Genomic DNA, 13,788 nt, shown 5'->3' with positions numbered 1-13,788 from the left:
CATTCCATATCTGAGTGAAAATGGTCCCATTGGACTTGCTTTTTCACCAAGTTCAAGAAGTAGTCCAATTTGATGTTTGTGGGGCCCCTGATGATCCAAATATCAAAAAAGAAAAACTTTCCAAAATTTCAATTTCTCAGAAATTGAAGAAACTGAATATATAAGGTCCTTTGATCAACAATTATGCTATGAAGCATCTGGAAATCAACAAGTGTGACTGAGTCTCACAGGACCTTAACCCCTCAGTAGGAAGACGTGCTTCTGGGGTTAACAAGTATGGATTTGTTATATCGTATAAATGCAAGGGTGACTTATCAGCACCCCATACACATGCTAGCAAACAAGTTGATTTGAGTATGCAGGTAATAGGTCTTTGAACCCAAGGCTTGCTAGGGTTTGAGTATATCAATCATCCACAAGTTGGAGCCATATGTTATCCACCGAAAGTGGGAAACCCTACAGGGGAAAACTTTTTCCTATCTTGGATAGCCAACCAACCAACAACCCTACATATTGCTTAGCAATGATGATATGCCACATTCCTCCGCCATTTGCCTGGGTCATACACCTCTCACCATCCAGCATTCGAATGAAGGTGACCACCCACTCGATAGGTACTTTAACTATTTTTCTATTAAGTGGTTTTACTTAATGTTTTGGACATTCTAACTATTAATTTTCTAACTGTTTTATGCTTATTACAATCACTTAAATCCAATTCTTCTTCAATTAGCAATTAATTTATCTAAAAATTTAATCTTCCAATAACAATAAGCAATTGTAGATAGAACAGTAATTCGAATGCACAATAGAAGACAGGCAAGAGAAATAACAAGAGACACAAGATTTGGTCAAAGACCAGGGGAAAACGCCACAAAGGGGAAAAGAGTTTCAAATTCTTCTTCGATTAGATTGTCATCAAATATTCAACAAAGAGATACAATGTTCCAATTCAACAATAAAGGATCAAAGTCAAATCCTTGACTTATCCAACAATCCACTAACCAATATCCAAGAGATGAGCCCAAAAGTCAAATCTGGTCAACAAGTCAAATCTACAATTTTGGTCAAAGTCAATAGCAGTTGTAGCTGCGCAAGCAAGTCAATGGTCAAAACTTCTCCAATTCAACTCAATAAATAGTTAAAAGTGAGGCCTTGAATGTTGGTCAAAGATCAGCCAAAACAATGCCTAAAAATTGGTCAAAGTCAACCCTGTTGAAACCCTAGGTGCAGACCTACGGTCAATATGGGTCAAAGTGCCCAAAAAATTCCGTCCTCCTCACCACTAAATTCAGCCTCCAAAACAAATCCAAAATCTCAATTCAAACCAAGCCCAAACTCCAAAAGTCAACATTGGTCAAAGTCCAAAACAAAAGTAGAATTTGGCCCAATCAAAAAAACTTCCCTCTCCTTCGCACATGTGAAGAATAGCCCTGCAATTTTAGAAGTAGTTGAACCTCAAAGAGAAGAAAACACGAGTTCATGTGATGCTCCAAAGTGATGTGACAAATGGTGTATTTATATGCTTCTTAGGAGGTAGAATTAGCTTGCCCAGGCTGACTTGTAATTTTGTGCACTTGTGGGTTTCACCTTGAAAAATATATTTTTCCTTGACCAAATTAAATTTTTCCAAGGGCTAGGAGGGGCCTTTCTTGATGAGGAAGGTTGTCCAATGGAGGAAATTTATCCCTGAGCTACCAAATTAACACTCCTTCTCAGCTAGAGAGAAATTTCCAACTGCATCATGAATCTCATCACAAAAATCTCGTCTTTGCTCATCTCTGCTCACATGTTGAACATTTTCGAATCTAAAGAAGAATCATCATCATCATAGGGGAGCTCAAGCTACCACTCTATATCCAAGGACAATAGGCAGGATAACCCAACTTGTCATGAGAGACAAGGATCACAAATCCTATTGCCTGTTGATCTTCCCACCTTGACCCTCAAGAATCAAGTGGTAGAACACCTGCATCCTTTCACTTGGGGAGGATACCCAACTTACCAGAGGTAAGGATCACAAACTCCCAAGTCTCCTCATCCATTGGCCAGATGGATGGCAATCCCAACAAGCCCAACTTGTGGGTAGGATGCATACTGGGGTATACTCTATCAAGTCTCAAATAGATGGTAGGGGAGGATAGCCCAACTTGTCATAAATGACAAGGATCACATACACCCTACAATGACAATAGGCAAGATAGCCCAACTTGCCATAAGTTGCAAGGATCGCAAATTGTCGAGAGATCCCTCAACCCCAGGAGCTCGCATGGCTCAATTCCTCACCCTAGGAGCTTAGACAGTGGGGAAGAGCATAGCTCAGTGTCCTCGATCAGCTAAGACCCTTTCCCAGGAGGGTCACATCCATCAGTCCAAGTTGCTCTCTAAAGTCCAAGAACTTCCCTTTTGGCAAAGCCTTGGTGAGAATGTTTGTTATCTGCTTGTTAGTTGAAATATGATGGAGTCTTAAGGCTCCTCTCTACACCATGTCTCGAATGTAGTGATATCTTATCTCAATATGCTTGGACTTGTCGTGGAACACGGGATTTTCTACTAATCGGATCCCACTCTTGTTATTGCAATACATCACTGTCTTATCAACAACCTGCTCAAACAGCTCTCAAAAGAGCTTCCTCAACCATACTGCCTCGCAACTAGCCATGCTAGCAGCAATATACTCTGCCTCGGTTGTGCTAAGTGCAACAGACTTATGTTTCCTGCTCATCCCAGATATCATGGAGCAACCCAAACTAAAGCAACACCCTGATGTGATTTTCCTATCAATAACATTTTTGGCCCAATCAGCATCAGTGCTCCCATGAAATCTCACATCTCTAGCAGTATATATCAGACCAAGATTAATTGTCGCATGTAAATATCTCAACACATGCTTGGCAACAACTCAATGTGCATGAAGAGGCTCAATCATAAATTGACTCAAAGTGTTAACAACAAAACATATGACCGGACGGGTGGTCACAAGGAACATCAATGCACCAATCAACTGTCGATACTCAGAGGGATTCGCCAATTCAAAACCTTGCAGCACCTCCACATAACTTCTTGAAGTTCATCTCCATCGGTGTGGTCATGGACTTGCATTCTACCATTCCAAATCTTTCCAACAATTTCACAACCTATTTTCCTTGAGAAAGGAAAATCTCACCAGCCTTTTGCCACACCTCTAAGCCCATGAAATAGTGCATCAATCCAAGGTCTTTCACTTCGAACTCAAAGGCCAGCTCCCTCTTACACTCAAGCATCAAAGGATCACAACTTGTCAAGAATAAATCATCAACATATAAAACCAAACTCGAAGGCATACCTTGTACCATTTTGAAGTAGAGGTTCATATTGGCATTGCTTCTTGTGAATCCAAGCTTCAACAAGTAGCTATCAATACGGGCATACCAAGCTCTAGGGGCTTGCTTCTATCCATAGAGTTCTTTCTTCGGCCTGTAAACAAGAGTCTTCCTATCATGTACTTCAAATCCCAAAGGTTGTTCAACATATACTTCTTCTTATAGTATGCCATGAAGAAACGCAGTCTTCACATCCATCTGGTGAAGAGTCCATCCTTGACTAGCAGCAAGGGAAATAATAGATCTAAGACTGGTATAACAGGAAACAAGTGCAAAGATGTCATCATAGTCTTCTCCCTCTTTTTGGGAGAAACTTCTAGCCACGAACCTCGCCTTATATTTCTCAATGCTTCCATTAGCTCCATGTTTAATCTTGTATATCCATTTTGAAGTCACGACAGACTTCCCTTTAGGTCTCGAAACCACTTCCCACACATTGTACTTCATAATAGACTCATACTCTTCGGCCATAGCATCCTTCCAAACCTACTCTTTCACTGCTTCTTCAAAGGTGGGAGGCTCAGCTTGAATGATGGTGCTCATAGTATCAACATATCCCTAGTATTCGCATGGCTTCTGGCTTTCTCTAAAGGTTCCTCTGGCAGCGACATGTCTTTAAGCATCCTGTAAAGTATCAAGAACCCAAAGTGGTCTCCTCCTAGCAAGGGGATCACATGGAGGATCCAAGGGGTCCATCGGTTCCATGGGATCATCATCATCATCTTTCTCTGGCTTGGGCACAGAAGGACCTTCTAGTAGATCCATGACAGCATCCTTCTTTTAAACAGGAGGAAGAGGAATATCCCTTGCTTTTACGAGTGCAGCATCTTCATCGAAAGTTACATCCCTACTAAACTCGACATTCCTTTGACCAAACACATATATTCTAAAAGCTTTAGAATTATCACAATATCCAACCAACATACCTTTCTTTCTAGTGGCTTCCAACTTATTCCTTTTGTCCTTCGACACATGAAAGTATACAGGGCAGCGAAATAACCTCAGATGTCCAAAATCGGGCTTCTCACCTGTGAACACTTCTTTGGGAGTCTTATCTCCCAGGGCTTGATCAGCAGTCTTGTTTTGAACATAAACAGTTGTATTAGTGGCTTCTACTCGAAGGAACTTCAACAACTTTTGATTAGGCAACATTGCTCGGGCAGCTTCCATGATAGTCATTTTCTTTCTTTCAACCACACCATTCTCCTCGGGATTATAAGGTATGATGGTCTCCTTGATTCCAACCTTCTTGCAAAAGTCAATGAACTCATTAGAAGTATATTCTCCACCATTATCAGACCTAAAGACTTTGATCCTTTTCCCTGTTTGATTCTCTATCAGTGCCTTGAAGCCCTAGAACATCCCAAATGCTTCGTCCTTGTCATCAATTGTACAGCAGTGAGATACAAATTCTTTCAAATTCTTCTCCTATTAGATTGTCATCAATTGTACAGCAGTGAGATACAATGTTCCAATTAAACAATAAAGAGTCAAAATTCAAATCTTTGACTTATCCAACAATCCACTAACCAATATCCAAGGAGATGAGCCCAAAAGTCTAATCTGGTCAACAAGTCAAATATGTAATTCCAGTCAAATCAACAACAGCGCAAGCAAGTCAATGGTCAACGGTCAAAAATTCTCCAATTCAGCTCAGTGAATAGTCAAAAAGTGCGGCATTGAATGTTGGTCAAAGATCAGTGAAAACATTCCCAAAACAGTGCCTCAAAACTAGTCAAAGTCAATGTCAACATTGTTGAAACCCTAGGTGCAGACTTGTGGTCAACATGGGTCAAAGTGCCCAGAAAATTTCGTCCTCCTCATGACTGAATTTGGCCTCCAAAACAGATCCAAAATCTCAAGTCAAACCAAGCCCAAACACAAAACGTCAATGTTGGTCATAGTCCAAAACAAAGTAGAGTTTGACCCAATTAGGAAACCTCCTCCCTCCTTCGCACATGTGAAGAATAACTTTGCAATTTCAGAAGTAGTCGAACCTCCATGAGAAGAAAAGATGAGTTGATGTGATGCTCCGAAGTGATGAGACAAATGATTTAGTTATATGCTTCTTATGATTGGTTCATTGGGATTTGGAACTCATATATCTACATCCCCAAGTTAGTGTCGGAAAACTTTTCCCTAGAGGTTGACATTGCTACAAGAAAAATAAAAGCATAAGTTAGTCATAACAAAAGAAAAAGAAAATTTAAAAAGCAAATGATAGTTAAGACATAATTATTGTGTGAACAAAATCCTAGCATGAACTCTACCCCCCTCATTAGCCATCACCCAATTCCTAAGCACTAGATGCTCCATTTGTTAAAAATGGCAACTAGGGCCAAACTCCATGTGGGTCTTCTTATTTATGGCAGCTGGTATTTTTCATCGATTCCTCTCGTCGAGAGGTGTAGGATTGATCTAAAGATCATCTGATTCCGACATGTATTCATGGAGATATGAATTTAATCATGTTATGTGACAATTCGTCAAGGTCGGCCAGCAACTAAATTACCCCAATTTATCCTCATCATTGCACTATAAATAGAAGAGGTTTGCAAGTCATTTGAGACACACACTCACATCTCTTGTGATCTCTTCCTCTCCATTCATTTGGCTTTTGGTGGAAGGAAGAAGACCCTAAGAGAATACGTTGCCCTAAGAAGAGATGCCCTAGATCTAGATGCAGTCATGGGAGAGAAGGCTCAACATTGCCCTAATGTGGTAGAAGCCTAACACTGTCATGAAGGACAGCCCTTATGGTGGAGTCTAAGAAAGGTTCCTACGCTATCCTAAAGGAGACCTTCCTACAAAGCAAGAAGAAGCCTAATGATGCCCTAACGATGCCATGAAGTGCCCTATATTACAGTCTAGAAGAAGCCCTAAACGTGGAGGAAAAAGGGTCCTCTTAAAGATCCTACAGCAAGCCCTAATCGCAGTCATGATGGAGAATCCTTAACGTTGTTATAAAGACTTTAATGTAGTCTTGGAATCACAGCTAAGAGAGGCTAAACAAAGACCCTAAACATTGTCCTAGAAGAGACATCTAGACACTGAGTTAGGAGGGTCATATTATGCCCTAGCCGTAGAGAATAGGAGGGCTAATGACTGTATAAAGGAGGCCTAAAGACAGGCCCTAACGCTGTCATAGAAGTGAACCTAACGCTATCATGGAAATAGCCCTAACACAGTCATAGAAGAAGGCTTAACGCAGGCATGAATAAAGGAACCTATATGTAGTCCTAAGGAAAGTCCTACATGTTGTTACAGTCTCGGCATATGCTACAGACTTGGGTATAGGATCTCGGTGACTAGGTGCAGTCATAGAAGGAGCCTAGACAGCTTGGGATTTGACAGTGGTGCAGCCTCAAAGTGAAGATCTAACAAGTCTGTCTAGGATGAGTTGTTCAAGGGTCAAGTTAGTTGGGTGATGTGTGTAGACCTATCTTGCTGCTGGGCTAGGCCGCAAGCCATAGCCAGCAGCATAGAGCATTAAGGGTTGCACAATTCAGTGTGGTAGTGTTGGAACTTCTCTTGGATCACCGCAACCTTTTAAGGCCTGTTGTTGACTGTATCAAGGATGGACTAAAGTTTGATACAGCATGATGTAGATGACATCAATGGTGATGAGTACACCATGGTGATGAGAGCAGCTCAGTTATGGGAGCAGCATGGTGATGACAGCAGCTCAGTGATGGTTGCAACACAATGATGGGTGCAGCACAGTGATGATGGTTGCAACACAGTGAATGGTGCAGCATAGTGATGATGAAGTGAAACATGATGGGTGCAGCAAAGTGATGATGGTTGCAGCACAGTGAATGGTGCAGCATAGTGAAGATGAAGTGCAGCATGATGGGTGCAGCACAGTGATGATGGGTGCGGCACAGTGATGATGGTTGCAGAACAGTGAATGGTGCAGCATAGTGATCATGAAGTGCAGCATGATTGGTGCAGCACAATGATGGGTGCAGCACAGTGATGATGGATGCAGTATGATGAGTGCAACGTAGTGTAATGAAGTGCAACACAGTGATGGGTGCAACACAGTGATGGGTACAGCATGGTGATGGAAGCACTTGTGTTTAGATCTGCTACCTCATGTGTCATCTTCTTGGAGAAGATCTCTGCTCTTATTTTTGACAAGTCAAAATGTGGACTTCTGATGTATATGTACTATCTCTCTCTCTATGTTTGAACTATTGAAGAACATAAGAAGAATTGATCATGGGTTTCCCCACATTGGGGTTTGTCCCTGGTTGGCACCACATCTTGTGTCCTCTTGTCTTGGCTTGTTTTCTGATGTTTATGTTTATGTTCTATCTGCACTTTACTATCATGTTGATGTGATTGCTAATCTGGAGTTGATATTGAGATAAAAATGAAAATTTGAAGTAAATTGCTCTTAGCATAGAACATACCTAAAATTAACACCATCTCATCATAAAAAAACCCTTGCATGTCCCAATCCTAATGAGCAAGAAACCGACTCATCTATAAGGGGTAAATAAATGTTATATCATAAAAGGCAAGCTTGGGCACCTGAGCTACGCTCCATATCAAAGCATTATCAAAAATAGCTAAAAGGCGCACCAGAGGTGTGGAAAAAGCATGTTGAGGAAAGAAGTAACTCACACCTCCACGGTTGCTCCCTTCGTTGCATCTATACACTCAAGACGTGGACCTACACCAACTGGTCCCATGGCCATGGCACTTAGCCATGAAGTCTTTCCCCTCCGTCACCATTTATTGTCACTAACACCTATGAACTTAAGGGTTGACTTTGGAAATGTCAACTCCCCTTAGGCAACCTCTACACGGTAGGGAACACTTTTACGGGACTTGGTCTAATTAGATATTTCAAGGTGGTCCCTATTTGAAGTATTACTATGCCCTTAACAATTAAGTATGTACTATGGACCACTATGATGCATTCATGGTCATTGGCTCTAACGAATGGTTGTTTTCACTTGAGTTTAAGATGATTTTGCTAGGTGGTTTTACACAAAGCAACAAAGGCGTTGAGGACACACCTATTCCCGAATCCCTACTATTCCACATGATGCCAAAGTCGTACTACACTTCCGGAGAGCATGATGGCCTTGCAGATGCATTATTTCCTTCGACGACAAAGCATTGGGCACTTTTATGATCCGAACAGTTGATTGACACCCCAGAGCACCCTCAAATGCCAAAATTTTCCCTTCGCGTAGCATGGAGATTCTTGATAATGTACCCAACACACCCAGCATACCCCCAAGTTGGCCTTGACACTATTTGATGGGCATGCCTTGATCTAGAGTATAGATGATGATGATCATCCCCAAGAAGATTAGGGAGGGCTCGTAGTACCTCACTGAGCCCCAACATTAGAGAGAGATTGCACCATGTTCTCTTGATGGCTGCCATGGAGATGACGCAGGGCACCCAGAGCTGGCTTTTGGACACCTGGAGATGTTTTGAGCATTGATTTGAGGATTCTTCCCCAATTCATGGTTGATTCAAATGGTTGGAGATGCATCTAGCCCACATCTTGCACTTTTGGAGCTTCAATAGCCCTAAAAAGGCATGACATCATGCTTAGAGAGGGATTTCAGCTCATACTTGTGGGCAATAAGTAGCATATTTTGTTTTATTAAGCTATTGGGTAATGGGTTGGCTTGTCAACCACTTACTTCATGTTTACTCATAATCAAAATGCTATAGGGATTTTATTTGGATTAACGAATGTGATAGACCTCATATAAAAAGAGGATCACTCCATTCTCATTGTTCATCATCACTTGTGGATTTTAGCGTCCTTTAGAGAGCTCGATTTAGCCTTTTTGCAACTCAATATTTGTGGAGATGTGATCTTTTAGGAGCTATTGTTATTGGAGACTAAATTTTGTATTGGAGATGTATTTTTGGGATTGAAAGGCAGCAATTTCTTGGTAAACATGTGAGTATAATAGCAGATTTTTAATGGATTTTCATCTGATGAATGTTTGCTGGGGTTTTTCTATTGTACCTAGTCTAAATGCATATCTTTACTGGAAAATCTTGCTTGATCATTACATGTTAAATTTTATTTTTATTGAATGCCATAGAGGACCTCCTACAAAGCTATCCTTTACTTAATTTCTCCACTCATAGAAAGAAAACTAGGGTTTGCAAGTGAAAACTGGGTTTTTCCCTTTACTCCATGCATAGATTTGAAATTTCTTAAATTTAGCCCTAAAGACTCCATCACCAAGGAAGGAAAGGCACTAGGAATCCTTGTGGTGGTCAAAACTTATAAAAAAAATTACCCTTTTTTTCTTATCTATTTTTCCAGGCCCTTTAAGGCAAGCCACTAAGGCTAGGGCATGGGGCCAAATTCAACTAGGGCCTCTATTGTAGTGACCTTGAGACTTTTGTAGCGTGATCTCACCCTGAATGATCCTTTAAGCTCAAAATCTAGCCCTTTTCATGGTGAAATTTACCCTATTAGGGTTGTCATCCCCTACTTGAAGCAATTTGTGCCCTAGTCAAACGCTATTCTCAATTAAGGCTTCAATTTTGGGCTTGATTTGAAGGTTTGCCATCTCATTTTGTTGATTTCATCATTAGCAAACGTTTTCTTTGTGCTTGCATATCTAGATACTCCTTTGTTGAACTACATCTTGAAACCCTAGGTGTCAAGCACTGTTCTAAGTCTTTCTTTATGCTACGTTATTCCTATACATAGAGAATTGTGCCTTTGTCCATTTAAGTACTTAGCATAGCCTTTCATATACACCACCTTGAGCCAATTGACATAACACTGGGAAGCCTCCAGTGTGGTGAAATTTGACTAAAGAGCAGGAGGAAGATTGTTGAGGTGACAATGTCAATCCACCTTATTGTTGCATTAGGGTCTAGCCCTCACCTTGTGAGATATCTCCCTCACAAGGCCTGCTAGATTTTGAGGCAACGGTACACACAAGTTTTCTCTTCCACAAGAACAACCCCCAACCACAAAGCAAGGGGAACCTGCTGGGCATAACAAATACAAAGCATCTTGTGACTTACTTTGAAGAAGAAAAAGCATGCAAACCACTGGAGAATTATTAGTGTTCTGCAAGAACTTTTACACTCTTTGCCACACAAACTCTACAAAGAGAATTTCAAAGTTTCCAAAATGAATGGCAAATAAAGACTTCACAGTTCAAAGTCATTTTCTGTAGTAAACCACAATGCATTAGAATATTTATGCTTGGATCTTTCTTTTTCTGCTCAGAATGCAATCAAGCTCTTGATCACTTCTGCTAAAGGAGTGTACGAGGGACAGTGGAGTTTGGGTTCCATAATTCTGTTTATCAAATGCAAATACACTATTTAAAGGACAGGATCTACTTGGACAAATAAAAATAAAAAATTTAAAACTACTGAACAACTAAAAATAAGTTAATGACATAATTAACCATGCATATTGATTATTGTATATATTCCTCTCAACAAAGCAACAAAATAAGAACAGAACTCCATACTTGGCAGGACAATCTCTTCCACTGGTTCTTGTACTTCTACAGTTTTATTATGTATAGCTTCATCTTCAGCAGCTGAATTATCACCCCCTGCGTATAGTTGTAGCAAACTCGATCCTGATTCATTGCAAAGCACCTCCACTTGCCCAAATCTTTTGATTTCTGCAGGAATGATTTAAGATGACCTCAGATTAATATAAAGAATACCTAAATATTGCTGTTGGTATCTGTAGTTACAATATAAATTGTTTAAATATCACTTATTTAGTGTTTAACAATAATTAAATACGAAAATTAATATAGCTTTAATGGATTTATGAAAGTAAAAATACAAATTTGTATGGGTAAGTGAAAAGGAAAGATCAGCATCTTTTATTTATTTCACATTCCCTACTGGTCTAATATTCTGGAAATAGTTTGGGGGAGGCAGGAGCAGGAGGGGTATTATATCGCCCCGACAAAGAAATAGAATCAAACTTTGCTTAGGGTATAGGACCAGCAACAAACAACCAAGCAGAGGCATTAGCTCTTTGGCAAGGACTGAAGATTGCATTGTCAAGGGGAATTCAACAGTTAAGTGTAATTGGTGATTCAATGATGGTCATCCAAAAGTGTCACAAAATCAAAGAACACTTGGACGAGGATTTGCCTCCAATGTTCTCTCGAATATGGTTACTAATTCAAAAGTTTGATATCATTGAATTCTTCCACATCAAGAGAGAAAATAATCAATGTACCGATGAACAAGCTAACAAAGGAGCAAATCTCGAACAAGGGATATTAATACAGGATCAAGGAGACCAGCATATTTCTCACATACCATGATTATTGAAGCATATTGGAATGGGATCCTCATGTCCCAAGGTTATTCACACAAGGAAATGATTAGAAAGGAATTAAGACCTGTCAGGCCACTTATTGCCAACACCAAATTCAAGAAATGGAAGAGCCTTGATGGTCGGCAGCCCTGCAAGACAGAAATTGGTGAAAAAATAACCAGCTGGGAGTTTAGGCAGGGCGACGTCATGCGTAAGGACAAGTGGAATAAAATTTTAAATGCATTTATTCTTCGCATCAAGGAAAGGCCAGATAGTACTCCACTAACACTAGGACAGTTAATCTTGCATAAACTTGAAAGCAGAGCGAAGCTTGCAGGGATGGAAATTCGAGTAAAGAGTGTGCAGGGATGGTACATTGGCATTCAATGTGAAGATACTAATCCTGGAGCCAAAATATCTAGAGACATGAAATATAAAAGGCACACACAGGTTATGGAATTGTTGTTGCTTCGTGTTAGAGCCCGAGCATACAGCAGCATGGCATCTTCAAGCAGGAATGTCAGCGGAGATGACTCTAAGGAGCAGCTGGCGACAATAAAGTCGCTCTTACAGCCAATTTTAGTGACCAAATGACTTTGGAAGCCTGATCAAACTTCACTCTGATAACTCGTCAAATAGATGAACTTTGTGAGGACGTAGAGTGCCTTCAGTTATCTGTGGACAATCTAGCTGCAAAGATGGATAATTTGAGTTTCAAAGTGGACAACATAGAGGTTACTATCGAAGAGGCGACATTGAGCATTCTCAAAGAAGTCTTTGGAATCCCTGAATCCTCCTCTCATGGCATGCACGGTGCCCCAAAGGTTGAAATGGTTTTGGCGCCCCCTCTCCAGATGGAAGTTGACCAGAACAAACAGGATGGAAGCCCCCAACCTGAACAGGAAGGCAGCGGTTAGCATATCTGCTTAGTTTAATTACCCAGTTCTGAATGTTTTGTAAATTTGCTGAATACAATGGAGTCTTCTGGAGGTTCTATAAACTACATCTAGTTAGAATCATAGTTAAGAAAAGGCAAGGTAGAAGTAGAATGTTCTCTGAACAATTTTGGCATCCAGATGAAAATGAACAATTTCTGATTGTAAAGGCGCTAGCCTGTTTTCCAGTAAGATCAATATAAACTAACCGTTTCATTTAAAAAAAAAAATCTGGAAATAGGTTACAAAGATGGATGCCAATGGGATTTCACTTGAACAAGATGTCTTGGTTCTGCTAACGTTAATGAGCGTCAATGATGATAGGAAAGGCAAGGTCGGCAGAACAAGTATACAACTGTACCTCTTTCCTATCCTACATGTAATGCATAAACTGTTGGCAGTGAACTCTGTTATCACCCGGAAATCCCTGCCCTGCAAAACTTCAGGGAGGCCTGATAACATTAGGAAATAACCACCATCGCCTCAATTACTTCCTTTCATTTTGAAATTGGTGGTTGCTAACTCCAGGAGGTTGTCCCTAAATAACTCTAGGAATCAACTGTAAGTCAAACACTGATTAGCACCTAAAATCAACAAAAATACTCTGTCCTACAGAAATCCACAACTGAAAATCAAAAACAGCAAACCAACTCTATCTCTAAATGCTGAAATAATGCTTGCAAACAATGCAGACATTATAGTAAAGAATGGATAGAAATCCCAATGCAAGGATATGCTGAAAACACTAAGTAAAATACGAAACAGAAATTCCAGCATACTGTTATGACTGTTTCTAACACTGAATAGTAATTAGTGTGGAAAAAGTCTGGAAAAAATCCCGATTTAATCCTAGAAACACGATTTTTTGAACTAAACGATTTAATCCCCCGACTTTTTGGCGACTTTTTCACAAAGGAAAAAATCCCGATTTTTTCCTTATACTCCCGATTTAATCGGGAGTTGACCCAAAAAGTCTTCCTCCCTTCCCAGGCCGCGGATAAAGAGGCCGCAAAGGTGAAAAAACTGTAAATTCCATCCATGCATTTTCAAGTTATTGCATTGTATTGTTTGTCATACTTCTTGCGAGCATAGCAGTCTCATTTGTAATCCGTTAGTTTTGAGGTTAAGATATGTTTTTGTTTTCCAAGGAAAAACAAATCTTTATACTTCATATTTCTAGTTAGAAAGA

General features: G+C 40.2%; 1 protein-coding gene across 3 annotated transcripts in view; it reads right to left on the bottom strand.

The window, feature by feature from the left end:
- Positions 1-13,788, bottom strand: part of LOC149224997 (uncharacterized) — a 383,647-nt gene that overhangs the window by 292,815 nt on the left and 77,044 nt on the right. For all 3 annotated transcript variants that reach the window (XR_016249560.1, XM_089386395.1, XM_089386396.1), the window contains one exon: positions 10,850-11,008. Coding sequence is in view for 2 of the 3 variants with exons in the window: in XM_089386395.1 (XP_089242521.1) it covers positions 10,850-11,008 (159 nt within the window). In the remaining variant the exon portion in view is untranslated. The remainder of the gene's footprint in view (positions 1-10,849; positions 11,009-13,788) is intronic.

This window comes from Pinus tabuliformis, chromosome Q, assembly GCF_031772625.1.
Source record: "Pinus tabuliformis cultivar Carrire ecotype Pingquan chromosome Q, CPIR1, whole genome shotgun sequence".
In the NCBI taxonomy this organism is placed as follows: Eukaryota; Viridiplantae; Streptophyta; class Pinopsida; order Pinales; family Pinaceae; genus Pinus; species Pinus tabuliformis.
This window is presented reverse-complemented; position numbering and strand designations above follow the sequence as displayed.